The following is an 18,764-nucleotide window of genomic DNA, read 5'->3' as shown; positions in this document are numbered from 1 at the left end:
GAAGGGAAGGGAAGGGAAGGGAAGGGAAGGGAAGGGAAGGGAAGGGAAGGGAAGGGAAGGGAAGGGAAGGGAAGGGAAGGGAAGGGAAGAAGCCCCAGAGCTCGGGGTGCTGCTCTGGCCATGAGCTGGGTTCCGTGTTCAGCACATGGAGCTGTCATTTTGGGGTGGAAGGAGCTCTGGCTCCTCTCAGTCCTGCTCACCCCCAGGGGCTGGAGATGCACTGAGCAGAAATTGGGGGGTTCCTGAGCCCGGGGTGGGAGAGGAGTTTGTCTGGGCTGGGGGGAGAAGCTGAGTGGTGCTGCWGGGGTTTGCCTGGGGGTGCTGATGTGACCCCAGGCAGGGGCTGGGGTGCCTACATGGCTGTGCCCTGCCTGGGGACAGCAGTCAGGCCCAGCAGGGACAGGACACAGGGACCACAGAGCASTTGTGGGGTCACCCAGGGGACTTCCCACGAGGACAGTTCTGCCAGCCCTTCCAGCCCTTCCAGCGCTGGGGGTTATTTCAGGACCTGTGAGGGTCTCATAGTGATTTTTTGGTTCAGATTTCAGCCCAGGGGATTTTCTGCATCTTCCTWCCCCTAAAAAAACCCCCAAGATTTGTGGAATTGCCTTGGTTATAGCATTCATCTTCTGCAGGGATGCCCTGCCTGGCTCCCAGGAAGGGTGACAAAGCCCTGGGTGCTGCTCTGCTCCGATGAGCAGAGCCCTGGATGTGCTGCCCAGCCCCATTCCCAGTCCGGTTCTGCCCACAGCTCCACCAGGAAGCAGATTCACCTCTGCTTTATCCCTTTCCTATGCGTGCCTTCCACCTCTTGTGACACCCTGTGTCACCCTGTGTCACCCCCTCATGGGGTCCCCGCCCTTGGGGACTGTGTGCAAGGGCACAGGGTGGCAGGAGGGGACGGAGACCTTCTCCTCCATTTTGGAGAGATCTCCCAACCCCAGGGGTTGCCAGAGGGAGGCCCAGAGTCAAATTCCTGCCTGTGGGAGCACCCTCAGCTGCACCGTGGCATGCAATTCTCCCAGTCTCTCTTGGCAGGAGAGGTTCTCCCTCCTCTGATCCCCTGGTGCCTCCCCTGGTCTCTCTGCAGCAGCTCCTGGTCCCTCCTGTGCTGTTCCCCAGGGCTGGGGCAGCTCTGCAGTGGGGTCTGACCTGAGCACAGGGCACAGGGGCAGAATCTCCCCCTCCCCTCCCCTCCCCTGCTGCCCACGCTGGGCTCAGCCCAGGGCAGGGGGTTCAGGGCTGGGGCAGGTGCAGCTCTCACCCCCAGCACCCCCAGCTCCTGCTCCCAGGGCTGCTCCAGCTGCTCCTCCCAGCCTGGATGGATCCCGGGATTGCCCTGACCCAGGGGCAGCTCCAAGCACTGGGTCTGGTTAAACCTTGCTGAGATTCCCATGGGGCACTCCCTGAGCTTGTCCAGTCCYTCTGGGTGCCGTCACATCCCTCAGGGGTGTCACTGCACCCTCAGCCTGGTGTCACCTCCAATCCTGCTGAGACTGTGCTTGACTCCATCATCTATGTCATTAATAAAAATGTTAAATTCAATAAAAAATTATCAGGAAGACAGGTTTAAATGGGATGTCCATGTAGGTTGTTATTATCTTTGGAGCCCTTTGCCTCCTTTTGAAGAAGCCTTGTTTGGAATAAATGAGTTATTGGCAGGACAAACTCTCATGAGCCCTCAGGCAGCAGGGGAAAGGTTATGGATCCTGGCCCACAAGAACACCCCTTGAGCGAAAAGAATCATTTTTCCAACTATTTCCAGCACTGCCAAGTGGAGGAAAACCCACCATGGGGGCAATGAGACTCAGGACAGCCCTGATACAAGGCTGAGCAGTCCCCCAGGCTCTCACAGTGGGGCATTTYCAACAGGGGCACCAACACTCTTAAACAAGCAGATTTGCTGCTGCAAGAGGGCTGCAGACCCTGCCCTTCCTTGGCAACTCAGACATTTGGACACCTTTGTGGTGGAATCACTGCAAAACCTCCCCTGGGAGGGAGCCAGCCCTGCCCTGGCACAGCTGATCTGGGTGAGCCTTGGGTGTCCCCAAGGATGGGATCTCCGTCCCTGCGCAGCCCCAGCAGCCTGGGACCGATCATCACAAGATTATTTATTGCTGTACCTCATCAGGATCTGTGCAACCCAAACCCATTGAGATGGGCACGGGGGCAGGTTATATTAAGGGACCACGCTTGACCCTGGTCAGAGCATCCAAGCATCATTTCTAGCTTGAAGTTTGGGCAATTTCAAGCAAAGGGACTAAAGAGAATCTGCTCCATTATAAGGGACCCACTGGGATCGACTCCAGCCCCTGTCCCTGCACAGACMCCCCAACAATCCCACCCTGTCCATCCCTGGCAGCGCTGTCCAAACGCTCCTGGAGCTCTGGCAGCCTCGGGGCCGGGACCATTCCCTGGGGAGCCTGGGCAGTGCCAGCASCCTCTGGGGACAGAAGAACCTTTCCCTGATCTTCAACCTAAGCTCCTGACAGCTCCAGCTGTTCCCTCTGCATGGCACCTATCTGGGATTTCAGATGTTTAATTCCCCATCTGCCTCAGAAAAAGGCCCTACAAACACCCGAGGGAAAAGGAGAGCAACGTGCAGAGCAACCAACACCCCTGGTTTTGACTCCATCTGCTGAGGTTGCACACAGAGCTGGGGGCAGGGAGGACAGAAGCCTCAGCACAGGCCTGGCCAGGGATGCCCAGGGCACAGCCACACCGGGGAGGGACTGACAGGTCCCTCAGCTGRTGGGATTCCCCTGCCTGGGAAGAGCCAGGTCAGGCTTTGGTCACTTGCTGCATTTCAGGCTCTGTTATCCTCAAGGTACCAGGACAGTGACCCCCATTTCATCAGGGAGCAAAGGACACAAACTGCTCTCTTTATTTGGAATAAGCAGGGCCAAACCTTCTGCTCATTCTTCACACTTTCATCCCTGTGCCCCAATCCATCCAGAAGGGGTATGCACACCTCTTACTAAAGGTGCTGCATCTCCACAAGGCAGGAGGCTTTTCCTCAAGGGAAATTCACAGCACAAGACAGGGACAAATCAAACCAGCAACAGTTTGCAGACAACTGGGTCTTTTATTAAGTATTTAAAGTGCTACAAAAAACTGAAGGAGCCGTGATGTTGGCAACTTCCTTTTCTGCAGTCTTAGCTCTGTTGGAAGAAGCAAACACAGCTGGTTAGTGGAGTCTTTGAATAATTAAATGTGACACAGCAATTTCAGTCAGAGCTGGGCACTTACAGCCGGGCACTCGATGGCACCACTGTTGATGTCATCGATGATGTCGTGGGGGTGTCTCCCATCAATGCTGCAGCCCACGGACTGGGCAGTGCCAAGGATCTCCTTGATGGTCCCTGCAGCAGGAAGATGCAGTTTGACACTGCTTCACCACGGGAAAGCATCTGTGGAACCTACTTGGAGCAACCTGGGATAGTGGAARGTGTCCCTGCCCACAGCAGCAGGTGGGATGGGATGAGCTTTAAGGTCCCTTCCAAATCAGTCTGGGATTCTGACACAGAATCTCAGCTCTCAGCTGTCCCTCCTTCCTCTGGGTTTTGCAGGCTGGAGCCTCAGGGCTCACCAGGGAGCATCAAGTCACTGATCCAGACCTCACACCCTGGATTCCCCCAGGAAATGCACTGCAAAGTGCTCCCTGCTCTTCTCCCCTCCCCATGTGTATAGGCTGTCTGTTCCTGGCTTGTTCCTGTGGAGCTCAGAACTCAGCTGTGATCCCTCCCTCCTTCCCAAGGGAAGTGGAAGGAGCATTCCCTGCATCCCAACCTTGGGACTCACCCGAGAGCTCCCGGGCCAGGGAGCGGTGCCGCATCTGCCGTGCGATGTTCACGATCTCATCGAAGGTGACGCTGCCACTGTGCTTAACTGGGAAGGGAACAGCAGCACTGAGGTCACCTGAACCTGCAAGGACYCCCACTCCCCCCTGCTTCCCCTGGGAGCACCATTCCCAGCACTCAGAGCACACGGAGAGCCAGCAGTCATCGGTGCGCTCCTGCTCCCAGACTGCAGCACTGAGTTACCCACYGCTTTTCATTCCTAAACTGGCATTTCTGCCAGTTCCCCTCTGGCTGTACCAGGCCCTGTGGTACAGGGGAAGGTGTCTGTTGTACCCCAGCTTTGTCCAGAGCAGCTGTAGCTGCCCCTGGATCCCTGCAAGTATCCACAGCCAGGTTGGACAGGTCTTGGAGCAGCCTGGACAGTGGAAGTTCCAGTGGTGGAACTGGATGAGCTTTAAAATCTGTTCCAAGCCAAGCCAAACCAACCCATGATTCCATGATCTCCTATAACACAGCCCTATGTCCCCTATTTGCCAGTTTATGATGAATAATCCAAGAAGAAGGTATAAGTATTCCCCCATTTTAGCCCCAAAACATTCCAAACCAAAGCCAGGGGAACACTTACTGTTCTTCTGCTTCTTCCTGTCACGAGGYGGCTCCTTCAGAGCTTTGATAATCAGAGCAGAGGCAGAAGGAACAACYTCTATCTAAATGGAAAGAGATTAATTTCCCCCCCACTCAACACAGAATTCCACTGCTAATGAAGATATTTCATCAATTTATCTCAGTTAAGATTAACTGCCAGAGCAGAATGGGTTTGATCAGTTCCCACATACACCAGGTGTTTTGTGCTGTTCCCAGGTTTTCGGCACAGGCCTCCCCACAAGCAGGAGAGGACTGCTTCCTGCCTGGGGTTTCCTCTCAGCTCACCACTGGAATGTACCAGCCACKGGGATCAGAACAGGTACGGTGGCAGGTGGCTACAGGGCTCGGCAAAGGCATTTAAATTCATTTATTTCTGTTGCTTTGACTAATTTATTGCTGGTTGCGTGTTCTGTAGAAAGAGCAGTTTATCTGCAGCAGGATTAAAGCTGAGTTTTGGCACATGAGAATCTCTTCTCAGGATCCTCCAGCTGGTGAAGCCCCAGGCCCCACACACACCCCCACCCACGTTTAAAGGTCTTCCCAGAAGACCCCCACACACCCSCTGTGTGGCACTCATTTTATCCACCTCGGAAGGATGAAGGGCTGAGTGGACCCTGCCGGGATCCCGGCCGGTGCCTGGAGCAGGCGGAGCCCGGGTGGGCTCCACGCCTGCAGCCCCGGCCGGTCCCTGCGGCGTGCGGTACCTGCGCTTGCCTGTTCTGGATCGTCAGCTTCACCGTGATCCGCAGCCCCTTCCAGTCGCCCGTGGCCTTGGCGATGTCATCGCCCACCTTTTTGGGGGACTGAGGAATGACACGTGGTGGTCACACAGGGCTCGGGGTAAAGCCCAGAGTCCCAGTGGCTCTCCACATGCATGTGTGACCCGGCCTCTTCTGTGTGGTACTGCTAAACACCTTTTCTCCAGGACTGACCAACACTGCCTCGGTGTTTCCCGGGACCCATTTCCCACCCTCCGCCCCAGGATATGCTTCCCACCACCTCCGAAACATATKTAATCCTTTCCCCCTCGGAACACGCTGTTATTCCTCCACAACCAGGACACGCTTCTCACCCTCCATTCCGCCGCCCCGGGACATACTTCCCACTCCGCTTGGTACATATTTTATCCCCCCCTTCTCCGGACACGCTTCTTTCCCCCCCGGACACACTTGTTCCCCGGTCAGAGACGCTTCCCCTCCCCTCTCGGGCCACGCCGCTCCCCGACTTCCCACCTCCCTGCCCTCGCTCCCCCGCATGCCCCGGTACGTACCAGCCCCAGGGGTCCGATCTTGGGGGCCAGCGCGGAGGTGGCTCCGACCTCGCCGCCGGTGCAGCGCAGGTAAACTGCGGGGACAGCGCCGCGTCAGYCGCGCCCGCCGGGCCCCGCGGCCTCGCCCGCCTCCCGCGCCCACTGCCCAGCACCTACCGACTTTGATCTCGTTGGGATCGAACTTGGGCGGCATCGCGGCGGCGGATGACCGCGGATGGAGGCGGATGGAGGCGGATGGAGGCGGATGGACCCTCCCAAAAGAACCGAGGCCTTCCGGGACAGCGAAAAGACAGCGGGGGCTGCGCGGGCCCAATATATACCCGCCGAGATCTCGCGAGATGCCAGAAAAGTCTAGAGAGCTGCCAAAATCTCGCGAGAAGTGAAGTGCCTGCTGTGGCGGGATCTCTAAAGATTTATTTATTTATTTATCTCTAAAGATTTTTTTATGCATTTCTATTTCTATCTATTAGTATCTGTCGATATCTGTCAATGTGTATGTATGTATGTATGTATGTATGTATGTATGTATGTATGTATCTATCTATCTATCTATCTATCTATCTATCTATCTATCTGATCTTCCTCCCTGTTGCAAAATGTGGACCATGTGGAAGGGTGGTCCGGCATTGGAAGGGGTTGCTATTGGGGTTGCACAGGGCACTGGTGGAGTCCCCATCCCCGGAGGTGCCCAAGGAAGATCAGCACTCAGATAAGGCTGCACCCACCGGGATCTTTTCCAACCCCAACAGTTTTGGGGTGTTTGGCCGGGCGAGTCGGTCCTCCGGCCGCTTGGGGGCGCGCAGCACGGCGGGCACGGCTCTGTGGGCGGGGCGGGGCGCYCTGGCCGCGCGTCTCGCTGGTGGCGCCGATCACATGAGGCGGCGGTGAGGCAGCGATGGAGCTGACGAGCGGTGAGCGGGGCTGGGGTGAGGGGGAGCCAGTTCTGGGACCCTGGGGCTGCTCCGGGCCGGACACCGCGGTTCGGGGGTGCTCCTCGGAAGGGCTCCTCGGAAGGGCTCGGGAGCAGGCGGTGCCCGGAGCTGCGCCGTGTCCGCAGAGCAGCCGCCGCCCGCGCTCACTGTCGCTGCTCTCCTCAGGTATCGGGCCGGTGCCCGAGGGCTTCGAGCCAAAATCCCGGCAGGGTCGACTCAGTCCTTCATCCTTTCAARGTTCTGAGCCCTCGGGCACAGAACGGCGCTGGTCTGGATGAGAGAAGGGTAAAGAAGACGAAGAGCTTGGAAGCTGTGTCATTCTGGGAGGGGGTCCTGCAGTGACTCCCAGAGAGAAGAAGAATAGTGATGATGAGGGAAAGGAAGGACTGAGAGGCAGAGCTGGACTGGTGAAGATGAGCAGAGATGTGTTCCAGGCGTTGCCAAGGGAGGCTCGGGCAGGCTCAGGCTATGGCAGGGGTGCCAGCTCCAGCACAAAGAGCAAAGATGCGGGACAGTGGGTTCCAGAGCTGCAGTTCAGCTGTTGCCTCCCCTGTGCCCTGTTCCAGTGCCTGCAGGGCTGGCTGCTGATAACCTGTCAGAGAGCCACACCAGAGAGCTGCCCGGTGTCTGGTGACAGCTCTGTCCCCCAGGGCCAGGCAGCATCTGCAGGAGCCCACCCACACCCCGACCCTGACTCAGTGCTCCCTCGCTGTGTTCCTGGTGTTTTCCCAGACTAAATAAAACATCTTTCCTTCCACATTCCCAGCTTGTCTTACAGTGCCCAGATGGATTTGTGTCCAGAATGTTTTGAAAATTTGGACTTCTTCCAGWCCTGTATTGCTGCATTTTAATTACATTTGTTAGTAAAACGTGGGGTTGGCTTTATTTTGTTGTCATTACCCAAACAGCTGCAGACTGGGAAACACCCAAGGACATTCCTGTGCCTTCCTCACCCCAAGTGTGTGGCTGCTCCACAGGCAGAGCTGGTGGCTGCAGGATTTGATGTCCATGGATGCTCACTGCCTGCAGGGTGGGTGCTGGCCCAGGCACTTACAGGCACTTCATTCAGTAATTTAAKAAATAAAAATTACATCATGTAAAACATCACGTGCCAAGAGCTTTTCTTGTTCCTGGCTTCTGAGTCTTCACTAAAGCAAATTTCCACTTTTCAAAGCTGTTCAGTCCATTTAACAAATGGATCCTTCATCTTCTAACCCCCGATAGGATTCTTTCCCTGTCCACTGTCTACCCTTCAGCCCTCATGTCTTTTATCTGTTTTCTTGGGTGAAAACCGATGATTTCCCACTGTCCCCATCACTGATAATACCTGGCTGGGATAAAGAAAGGGAAGGTGGGACAAGGGGGTGGAGAAGTGCTCAGCAAAGAATTGAACATACTCATCAATGCAGATCCTGCTGCAGGCACCTTGTCCTTCTGCTTTTTCATCTGTAAATCTCCTTTTGTTCCTGTCTCTGTTGTTGTGCCCTTGACTGCTGTCCTGCATCTCCCTGCTGTAGCTCCTGACACTCAGCTTCCCTTCTTGCTCAATCTTCTGAATTCTGGCTCTTTCCTCTCCTCCTGGGAGCTGAGCCTGAGGAGCATTTCAATGGTCTGAAGTGGTTAAAAAGGCAGAAATTGGGATGGCAGGGAAAGAGCCATGTAACTCTTGGAGATGACTTTGTAGCCACCTCCTGCTGTGGCCCGTGGCTGGTTCTGGTGGTGGTGTGACAGTAGGACAGTGACTCGGGGTGTCTGTGGCTCCTTGTTTCTGGAGAGAAAGGAAGTGGGGTGGCTTGCATGAATTTGACTTCGATGAATTTGAATTATTTTGCTTTTACATGAAGGATTTGTCTCCATAAAAGTTTGACAGAGTGTTTGGCAGAGCTGACCCTGCTCAGGGAATGTCTCTGGCTGGATACTGAGGGTACCTGCTTTTCAAGAGAGTTTGAARCCAATTTGCAGAAGCAGAGCTGGCAGAGAACTGGCATTTTGTGTACAACACCTGAACTTCTCTGAGCCCTGAGTTAACTGCTGTGTAGCTGTGCCAGTTATTGCTGAACTTCTGTGCTGATTTTTAAATTGCTTGGGAAAACAAGGTTTAGAAAAGTCATTGCAAACTTCGAGGACCTCACWGTGTGGTTCTTGAAGAGGTTCTTTAAAAGGGCTCTGGGCAGCTGGAGCCTGCCTGGACTCCCTTCTGTGCCAGGCAGTGCTGACCRGGACTTCTCAGGTTCCTTGAGAAATCCAAGGCTTCCTGCCCACAAAATTCAAGTCTCCCACCTTGTTCAGGGCTTGCTGTTACACTTCTGCTCTTCTCTCATCTTCTCCCAGTCTTATCTCTTGTGTCAGGTCCCTCTGGGAGCCCCTGTGCACCTGCAGCCCCAGCTCAATCTCTCTCTGCACTGCCCATTTGTTCCCTCTAATCCTGTGCAGCCTCAGAGAAACCCCTTTTTCTTCTTGGTTTCATTGTTCAACTGCCCCCATCTTTTCCAGCATCCCAGCTGGTACCATCCCATTTCCAGTTGGTCTTCCCATTCCTTTCCAGCCTCAGCTTTCCRCCTTTCCCTCAAAATCTGCCAGCAGCTCCCTTTTCCCCCTCTGCTGAGTCAGATTCCTGGTGAGTCCCAGAGCTGCCTGGTGTCTGTTCCACTTCCCCCATCTGCTCTCCTGATTCCACCAGGCATTTCTGCACCCACTCTCCTCTCTCAGGTCCAACTTCTCTCTGTACACTTGAACCAGGTGGAATCCTTGCTCTCAATCCTGGATTCTGGCTTGAGGATGAAGCATCCAATCTGGTGACAGCCRGCCTGGGAGAAGCTCTGGAGTGCCCAGTATCAGAGGTTTTTTTGAAATGAGGTTCTTTTAGTTCTGCAGGCAGTTGTTAGACTGTTGGAAATTGATTTGGTTTTAAAAACCTGTTCAAAATCTGACTCAAAGCTATTAAATATTTCAGCAGAACCTTTTCATTGTATGATTAAAATGGGGGAAGTTTTCCTGATGAAGAAGCTGCTGCTGCCCAGAAAGAAAATGAATCAAGAGTTTTGTTGACTCAAGGCAGCCCCTGAAGCTGAGAAGTAAATTCCAGCTTGGGAATCCTGGTTGTGGTCCCTGTGACATCCCAAGAAGTGGCTGGGCTGGACTGGGACATCACAGAGGAGGCTCTGCTGCACCCACAGGCAGTAAGTCCCTGTATTTTGAACTGCATCAGGAGGTTTATTCTCACCTGCCCTGTGAGGGGAAGGCAGCTGTGTTCTCTCAGCATTAGTTTTTCACACTTTTAGCCTAACTTTATTCTAGAAAATTTTATAGTTCATTATTATTGTGCCAGAATTGACCTTGATTTTAAATAATCTGGGTTTTATCGAGGTGCTTGATCTCTTGGTACAGCTTTTGAATTCCTGCAGTGGGCTCTGCCTTTCCCTGTACTTGCTTCAGGTCTGAGCCAGACACCCAGCCCATCCCAGACCCCAGCAGGGCTTGAGTGGCTCATGTTCACACTTCCCTTTGGAGCTGTGCTGGAGCCTGCCTGTGTGATCCAGCTGAACAAGGACAATTGCTGACACAATTATTTTCTTTTTAWTTTTTCTCCCATCTATTAGATCCCAGTTCTGCAGCCCAGGCTCCSCAGCAAACACAGACTCCAGGATCCCTCAGCCTCCCTCTGCACTGACCATCTGTGCCCCTGGAAGGAGCCAGAGCCAGGAATGAAGATGCCTCTCTTCTCCAGGAAGAAGAAACCCAGCGWTGMTSYKSGKMWGSKCCTTGAGTACCAAATGTGCCTGGTGAGCACTGCCAGGGTCATTCCTGTCCTCTGGGGCTGGTCCTGGCTCCAGGTGGCTTGGTACATCCTCTGCATGACCAGTAACCCCATTCCATGACCAGTAATCATGTTCCTGATCTCACCAAGACAGCAGGTCCACTTCCTAATGTCCATCAGGGAATTCCTGCCTTCCTGTGTTCTTTGCCCTCCCACCCACATGCCCCTTTTGTGCCACTTTCACCCCTCTCTGTGTGGTTCCATGGGACATCCTCCACCCCATYCACCTCCTGCCAGCCAGACAAGGAGGATAYTGAGGGGCTGGAWYRTGTCCAGGGAAGGGAACGGAGCTGGGGAAGGGCCTGGAGCCCCAGGAGCAGCTGAGGGAGCTGGGGAAGGGACTGAGCCTGCAGAAAAGGAGACTTTTAGGGAGGACCTGACCTCACTCTTCACAATTCCCTGACAGGAGGGGACAGCCRGGGGAGGGTCAGGCTCTGSTCYCAGRGAACAGGGACAGGAGAAGAGGAAACTGCCTCGAGTTGTKCCAGGGGYRRTTTAGGTTGGATATTGGGACATTTTCCTTTMATGAAAAGGSTTGTCAGACACTRGCACAGGSYWCCCAGGGCAGTGGTGGGGTCACCATCCCTGGAAGTGATCCAGAGATGTGTAAATGTGGYACTGGGGCCATGGGGATGGTGGGGTCTGTCCGGTTCATTGCCGTTAGCAGCTGTGTTGGATGTACTCGGTTTGAACATGGAAAACTGCTTGGGAACAGAATCACAGAATTCTAGACTGGTTTGGATGGAAGGGACCTTAGAGCCCATCCAGTGCCAACCCTGCCATGGCAGGGACACCTTCCACTGTCCCAGGCTGCTCCAAGCCCCAATGTCCAGCCTGGCCTTGGGCACTGCCAGGGATGGGGAGCCCACAGCCTCTCTGGGGAAGGTGCAGTGAGAGCTGTGTATTCTTGCATATTTCTCTCATTCTCTGGGTGTGTGTGTTCCCTCTCCAGGCAAAAGAAGCTGGTGCTGATGACACCCTTGACATATCCAGGTGTGAGCTTTCAGAGGTATGTCCTCTACAACTTCCAGTCCTCACTCACAGCTCTGATTCTCCATCTGCTTCCTGGTACCAGCTCTCAGATTTACTCTCATGTCTGAGCCTTGAGACAGAAATTATTACTGGTCTATCTCTTCCTCTGTCTCCTGAGCTCTGCCTGACAGCTGGGGGCTTCTTCCCTTTTTTTTTTTTTTTTTTTTTGGTGGGGCTTTGCGTGCCCTGTCTGCTGCTTCAACACCATTTCTGTCCTGGTAATCCTTTAGTCTGACAAGGCGAGAAGGGCAGTGATCTCACACCCTTCACCTTGTTTGACCCTCATTTTGGATCTCTTGGCTAAATTTTGCTGGTCCTGAGGGGATTGGTTTGCCAAAGGCTGAGTATTTCTAATTTTAGAGCTACACAGTCTGCCACCCATGGTTATTTTTTCTGTGTGAGTGAGAATCCCTTCTTCCAAGCTGCTGGTGAAGGATGGAAATCTCACTTCCAGCTTGGCTTCTTTTATAGCAGCCAGTGAAAAAAGAACCAATCTGTCTGCTGGTGTGTGGGCAGGCAGTGCCAGGCACCCAGAGCAGACACAGATTTTCATGCTGGCAGTCAGGCCAGGCTCAGGCAGAAGCCCATTTCTGTCTCACTTTCAATTTTTATTCATTTCTTGTGCTTCTGAAATGTTGATCCTGACTACAGGATGTCTTTGCCAAGCAGGCTCTTGGTGGGGCAATTTGGGGCCATCCTGGAGAGCAGAGCTGCCTGCTGTGCAGGGTGAAATAGCTTTGCTGAGACTTTGGGGCGTTTTGAGCCAAGCTCTGGAGCCACCAGCAGTTTGTGTGTKGGTTTGCAGGCTGTGTGCGAGAGTCTGGGTGTGGTAGGGTGACAGACAGAGGATGCACCCAGCCAGCTCCACTCAGGACCATAGCTGATCCTTTTGGGTTGGAAYCACAAAACTCTGTCTTGCTGTTGCATTTTTATTCTTGTTTCAGTAAGTTTCGATAACCATGGGCAGGAGTTTGGCTGCTGCTGGTTCTGTGCTGCAGGGAAGGTCACAGTGCCCAGCCATGCCTGGCAAGGGCTGAACTGGCACCTCCCTTTGTTGCCTGCCCCTCTCCTGGCACATCAGGGACACTCTGTCCTGCCTGGGGCTCACCTTTCTCTCTCAGCACACTGCAGTGTGGATGTGAGGCTGCCAAACCACAGAGTGCATTTCTGGGATGACTAAACTGAACCTTTGTCTGAATGTTAAATCACACAAGGCTTGAAGTCCTGCCTGAGCCTCAGTCTGTTCTGTGACACTCTTGTGTCATGGAGAGCCACTGAAAGGTTTTTAAGTGGGAGTTCTCTGGGAAGTACTGGGCCAGTGATTTTAAGTATCACTTTTATTTTTAATTCACAGGTGGACACTGTAGARCTGCTTAAAACGGAAATCTGATATGACTATTTTTTTGKTTTTTTGTTTTTAGGTTCCTTATGGGGCCTTTGCAACATGCAAAGTCTTGCAAAAAAAGGTAATGTTGCAATGAGAAATGATGAAATAATGCTATTATTATGCTTGAGTATTATTGTTGTGTTTGAAATGTCTGTGTGCGGCTGTTCATGGTGCTCCAAAATGAGTTTGCTTGTAAGGAATTTGGCCACTTTTAGGATACTACACAGGGAGCCGTTTGGGTCAGACTAATCCTGTGTTCTTTAAAGTTAACTTCTGCCAGAAGAGATGAGGGGGTTGTTCCTGTCTGAGCCTGTCCGAGGTTATTTTCATGTGAGGAGCTGGGCTCTGGTTTAGATCTCATGAAAATGTTTGACCTTMTCTGACAATCCATCTCCTACTTCAATATTTTATGTGATACTGAGTGAGATACTGAGCTCTTACAAGCATCCCCATTTCAATCCCGACAGAAGTGTTTGTTCTGGTRTCTCTTGTGTTTGTGTGTCACTGAGGTTTCTCCTCCCCAGGTGCTGATTATTCACACGAATAACCTGTCATCTTTAGTTCCCAAGTCCTGCAGCCTCCTGAGTCTCATAACTGTGAAGGTAATTGTGTTTCTTAAGAGTTAAACTGCAGCCTTGTTTCCTTGGATTTGAGCTGCATGAAAACCCATCAGCCCAAATAAATCCCTTCTGGCTGACTGGCTTTGCCAGGAATCAGTACCAAGGTGTGACAGCTGCCTTTCCTTGGCTTACTAAAATCCATTTCTCCCCTGTCCTGGTGGGTCACTGGAATGGGAAGGAAGCTGCTGATGGGTATGATGAGGCTGTGTCACCCTTGTGCTGGGATTCCTCAAGAGACAGAGTTGTTCTAGCAGCTCCCCATGGAGGGAGGGAATTCTCCAGGTCTRGTCCTGCTCTCTCCCTGCACTGCTTTTGGACCAGTTCAGCTTCCAAGGAGAGTTCAGCTCAYTGATTTGCAGAAATTCCTTCTGCCAGGCCAGCTCCAAGGGGCTGATTTATCCAGTAGGCTCACCTGGTTTTGTGGGAMAGCTCCCTCAGTGTCACTGCTCTCCCTTGTCTCTTGTTTGTTACTGATTCTTGAGTTTCCAAAAGATCTCCAAGAATTAAGTACCCAAATCTCCTGGAGAACTTGAGCTGCTTTTCAAAGTCCCATTGGAAGCAAAGGAATTTTCACTGAGAGATAATTCCTGACTTTTGTTCCCAACCTTGCTTAGTGAYATCATCTGCTTTTTCAGGTTCTAGACCTGCATGACAACCAGCTGRCATCCCTTCCTGCTGATATTGGTCAGCTGACAGCTCTTCAGGTAAAAGATTTGCAGCTGCACCCCAGGTGTCTGTACGGGGTGTGTTTTGGGATATGGGGTTACTGCTGTTTGGTTCATAATGAATCCCAGCTTCCATGATGGTGCCATATTGTCAGATCTATMCCATCAACCTGACTGTTGCTGTGGAACTGGCTGGTTGGAGAAAGAGCAGGAAAAGAGGAGGAAAGGAGCAGGAAAAGCCATTCTGGGTGATGTGCTCCCAGCTTGGGGCAGCCCAGGTGGCTCCCACTGCCAAGCAGATGCTCTGAGCCTGCTGATCTCCCAAAACGCTCAGGTTTTGCCATTCTCCCTGCTGTGGTTATGCTGAGAACAGAGCAGTATGTCTAAAGGCACACTCGGGGTCTCTCTGCTCAGGGGCAGCTTTGGGTTCAGCCCGTGGGAGCTGGAGTTGGGGCGTGCTGCCCTGGACACTYTGATTCCCAGGTCCTGCATCTGGATTCAGCACCAGATGGTGGTGGTGGGCAGAGTTTCTCACTGCCTGTGGTAGCCTGACATATTCTTTATCCAGGGCTGGTGAAAAATACATTTTTTTAACCCAGAAAGTATTGTCTAAAACCAATTTCAAGTTGTYCTTCTGGGCCTGAAAGTCCCAGCAACACAGATGTGTCGCAGACCTGAGACTTGGTTGAGTACCTTGAATATCTTTTCTGTTAATACCTTAGGTCCTAAACCTTGAAAGGAATCTYTTAAAAAGCCTTCCACAATCTATAGGAGACCTTGCTCAGCTCCAGGTCCTCAATGTGAAAGGTATGGAATGGGATTGCTCTGGGCAAAGCACATTTATTACCTGGGTCATTTTGAGCTGCATTAGCAATCATTCTTTTCAACCAAGGCAAGCACCACATGGTTTACACTCTGAAAGCTGAGGAAAAGCACAGGGAAGGTTTGAATTCAAATAATTGGGGAGGCAGGAGAAATGTTCTAGGCAGAATCAAACTCAGTCCACAGGATGTTTTCATTTGCCCATTGCCCCTTCTCRAAGGAAGCCCTTCAGTAAAGCAAACAGAGCACTCAGCCAGATAAACCAAATTGCAGCTGGGTCYCCCCACAACCAGAGTTGGGTCCTRTGAGCCTGTGGAGCCCTGCCAGRTTTGCACAGCCCTAGCACAAAGGTYACACCTCTTTTCCAGACTCTTGGGCGTTTTCCAGCTATGCTGTGTCATAAATCTGGGAGAAAAAGGACATTTAGTTGGGTGAAACAGAGAGGAAATGAGGAACTTGGAAGGGTGAGGAACTTGGAAGAGCTGCTCAGGTCGCTGCCTGTCTGCCTGCAKCACCTGGCTCTGAGCTCTGGGTGTGCAATCCCACACTCAGTCCCCTTCCTCCTATCTCTGGGACCTACACCAAAGGGGAACAGTCTCCATCTTCCAAATAGCTCCCAGAGAGCACAGATCCAGCCTGCAGCAGTGACCTCAGCTGAGAAGGAGATTTAGATCCCAAGCTGCCCTGGGTGGGCAGTGACATCGTTTGAGACCCCATGTGACCAGGGAACCCCCTCCCTGCGGAAATGAGCCGTGCATGTGGTTCTGTGTTGGTGCTGGAGCAGATGAGCCTGCTGGGCCCTGTTTTGGAGCGGTTGGGGGGTTCTGAGTGGTTTTCTGTCCCTGTAGATAACAAGCTGAGGGAGCTGCCYGGCACGGTGAGCGGCCTGCGGAGCCTGCGGGCTCTGGATGTCAGCGGGAACGCGCTGCAGGAGCTGCCACGGCTGCTGGCCCACGTCCGCACCCTGCAGGTACCCAGCTCCACCTGCCAGCCCTCCCCAGCCCCATTCCCTCAGCTGGGGATGAATCCAGCACAGCAGGGGAATGTTGAGGGTCTGGGCAGGATGTGCTGCAGGGATTGTAACAGGGCTGTTCACAGTGTTCAAAGGAACTTTCATGTACCTGCTCTGGTCTTTTCTTATCGCTTTTTGCCACAGTTTAATCATGACAAAAGTGATACCCAGGGTGAATCCCTGGATTTTACCTGCCAGGGCTGTCTCTGAGAGCACAAACCGTGCCTCTGTCACCCTGGAACATCTCCAACTTATTGCCAGCTTCCCTGGTTTTCTGGCTCCCTGGAGTGCACTTTAAGAATGGGAAAAGCATYAAGGTTTTTATGGATATGTTACCTTCCAGCTGCCAGACCTGTCAGCACTGAATGGTGCAAGTGTGAGGTGATAGGATTCAGGCATCAGCAGGAAGGCTTGAATAAATGCTCTCCTGTCTCACACAAAAAATATGACTTCAGTTCTCTTGTGGACGGCCTGAATTGAGGGATCTGTGCAGCTTTGCCTCCTGTGCTTGGTAAAGTGTGACCCTTTCTGCTATGCCCTTCCCTACAAAATGCAATGTTAGGTCCTTTTGGTGGCCACAGTAGGGCAAAACCAATGGCTCTTGCCCTCATTCTTTATGGGACTCCTCTCCATCTRCCCCCTTCCATGCTGAGGGGCTCCAGCTCTCTGACATGGAGTAGGGAATGTCTGTAACTGAGAAATGCTCTACCTCTGGTACCTGGACATGAAGATGTTCATGTTCACTGAACATGCCAGTGTCTGCAGGAGGGGGATATTCCAATCAGGACTCAGCACAGAAGCTCCCAATTAAGGAGCAGTGGAATCACCTCTGAAAAGTGTCAGACACYCAGCAGAGATTGAATACAACCTCGTGTTTATGTCAGGATTTAGAGTAACAAGAAGTTGTTGCTCTGTGAGTGGAATTTTGGGACTGTGCATGGGCCATTGGAGTAACCTGGAGCTCTGTGTGTTCTCTTTTGGAGACGCTGACCCTCGATGCCTCTTCCATGACCTACCCGTGCCCTGACATCTGCTCTGCGGGTACCGAGGCCATCCAGCAGTTCCTTTGCAAGGGTAAGGCAGGAGCACCTGGGCTGTGCTCAGAGATAGCATTTCTGAAGGACAGGTTCTGCTTGGGGTGGTTCCTGGTGCCCTGCACTCCTGATTACTTGTCTTTGTGGGCAAACAGCACAATGTGAGTTCTTTCCTGAGCTCTGTCACACTGAAATGTAGAATGGYTTGTTAAAAATCAGAGTGGCTGGGTCAGCCTGTCTCAGTGACCATAGGAGGTCAGTGCATCTCCTGGGGTTATTTAGGTTTTCTCCTGTGGGAGGATTAGRCATTGCCCAGATATCACTGCTTTGGGATAAGGAGAGAGACTCAGCAGTCACTTGAGATCCCTTCTGCCCTCATTTCTTCTGAGGAAGGACCTGGGCCCTTCGTCATGAGAATGATGAAACCAGATGGAAAATTCAGATGACAAGGGAAATATACTGTACGTTTGTAGACACTGTGTTCAGCTCAGAGGGTGCTTTGGAGGAGGTTTTATGCAGGGGAAGTGCCTTGGAAGGCATGGTCAGAACGTGTTTGGGTCGGGCAGTGACATCTGCAGCCCTGCAGAAGTCACCAAGCCTGCCCCTATGTGCAGGGTGTGTTTCTGTCTATGAGGAAAATTAATCCACAAGCACTAGAGGTTGATGTCCAAAAATGAGACAGAGGAGTCCCATAACTTTATTCATGAATAAAGGGAGAGGTCTTGGGCATTTCCATGGGGCCTCTCAAACAGAGGACGTAGCCTCTTTTATCCCAATTTCCTGGCCACAATTCCCTCTCTCTTTCCCATTGGCTGAGGTACTTGAGAAGTACAGGCTCCCGAAAATGCCCAATGTAACCCCACCTTCCAATATATATCCCCCCTTTAATATAAACACCATATCTCTGCTCTTGTAGTTTATTAACAGAGTCTGGGGTCAGTCAATGGTGTAATTTCTATGGAAATCCTTCCCATTGTTTCCTTCTGTCTCCCAGTATCGGTCTTATCTTACCCCCTGAGTCACAGTTTGTTTGTAAAGATGCCCTGTTTGTAAAGATGCTCCCTTCTCATTCCTTTCATGTCTGARCAGATCCTTGTCCTGGTGGGGCTGGAGTGGCACCACCTCCTCCAGAGCTCCTTGTCCACCTTGCCTGAGCTGGAGGAGCCCTGCCCAGCCCTCTTTGGTGTGTGGGCAGAGGGAGCATGGCTGGAAGCAGCTCCACACACAGCCCAGCCCTCAGCCACGCTGCCAAGAAGGTCTTTAACCCCTAAATGTTCTTATTTCGTGTCTGGTGCCTTCCAGAGTGTGGAATTGCATACTACCCTCCCTCAGAGTACGTCCTGCCCACCCTGGAGAGCAACACAGGAGGAACTGCAGTGGATGGGGTGGACAGGACGGTGGAGAAGTACCTGGAGAAGGAGAACGAGTGGCAGGTGAGGCTCCCCTGCACCACAGGGTTTGGGATTTGTCTCTGTCCTCCATTACAGCACYTGGCACATGATCCCTCATCTCCTTMCCCTCCATGAGATGTGTCTTTGGGGATCCAGGGAGCAGCCAGGCACAGCGGTGTGTGTGTGTGGGTGGCTCATCTCCTGCCTGAGCTGAGGATGGTGTCACGACACTGGCTCCTGGAAGGCACATCCCAAAGAACTGCCTCCATCCTTGAAAGCAACACTGCAGCCAAGGGACAGGGGTGACAGGGGGACATGGAGTGAGCAGGGTGTGATG

The 18,764-nt window shown here is 52.6% G+C and overlaps 2 protein-coding genes and 1 non-coding gene across 3 annotated transcripts in view; 1 reads left to right on the top strand and 2 right to left on the bottom strand.

The window, feature by feature from the left end:
* Positions 1-3,065: 3,065 nt before the first annotated feature.
* On the bottom strand, positions 3,066-5,961 carry RPL12 (ribosomal protein L12). Its single transcript, XM_057384927.1, has 7 exons — positions 5,872-5,961; positions 5,716-5,789; positions 5,150-5,248; positions 4,426-4,507; positions 3,802-3,888; positions 3,250-3,362; positions 3,066-3,161 (listed from the first exon to the last, which is right to left on the bottom strand). Exons 1-7 carry the CDS (start codon positions 5,906-5,908, stop codon positions 3,156-3,158), a joined length of 498 nt encoding a protein of 165 aa, XP_057240910.1. The 5' UTR covers positions 5,909-5,961; the 3' UTR covers positions 3,066-3,155.
* LOC130584753 (small nucleolar RNA SNORA65) lies at positions 4,650-4,777 on the bottom strand. The gene has a single exon (XR_008966531.1). It is a non-coding gene; the product is annotated as a small nucleolar RNA SNORA65 (small nucleolar RNA).
* Positions 5,962-9,744: 3,783 nt separating the features above from the next.
* The window catches only part of LRSAM1 (leucine rich repeat and sterile alpha motif containing 1), a 21,639-nt gene continuing 12,619 nt past the window's right edge, over positions 9,745-18,764 (top strand). Inside the window, exons 1-10 of the mRNA XM_057384919.1 lie at positions 9,745-9,826; positions 10,247-10,429; positions 11,417-11,473; positions 12,918-12,962; positions 13,408-13,485; positions 14,139-14,207; positions 14,891-14,975; positions 15,839-15,960; positions 16,986-17,076; positions 18,339-18,469. Of these exons, the coding sequence (XP_057240902.1) occupies positions 10,352-10,429; positions 11,417-11,473; positions 12,918-12,962; positions 13,408-13,485; positions 14,139-14,207; positions 14,891-14,975; positions 15,839-15,960; positions 16,986-17,076; positions 18,339-18,469 (756 nt within the window). The 5' untranslated portion in view covers positions 9,745-9,826; positions 10,247-10,351. The remainder of the gene's footprint in view (positions 9,827-10,246; positions 10,430-11,416; positions 11,474-12,917; positions 12,963-13,407; positions 13,486-14,138; positions 14,208-14,890; positions 14,976-15,838; positions 15,961-16,985; positions 17,077-18,338; positions 18,470-18,764) is intronic.

Source organism: Malurus melanocephalus, unplaced genomic scaffold, assembly GCF_030028575.1.
Source record: "Malurus melanocephalus ecotype Western Australia unplaced genomic scaffold, MMel_1.1 scaffold_757, whole genome shotgun sequence".
In the NCBI taxonomy this organism is placed as follows: Eukaryota; Metazoa; Chordata; class Aves; order Passeriformes; family Maluridae; genus Malurus; species Malurus melanocephalus.
Note: the sequence above shows the minus strand (reverse complement) of the source record. Positions and strands in the feature narration are given on the sequence as shown.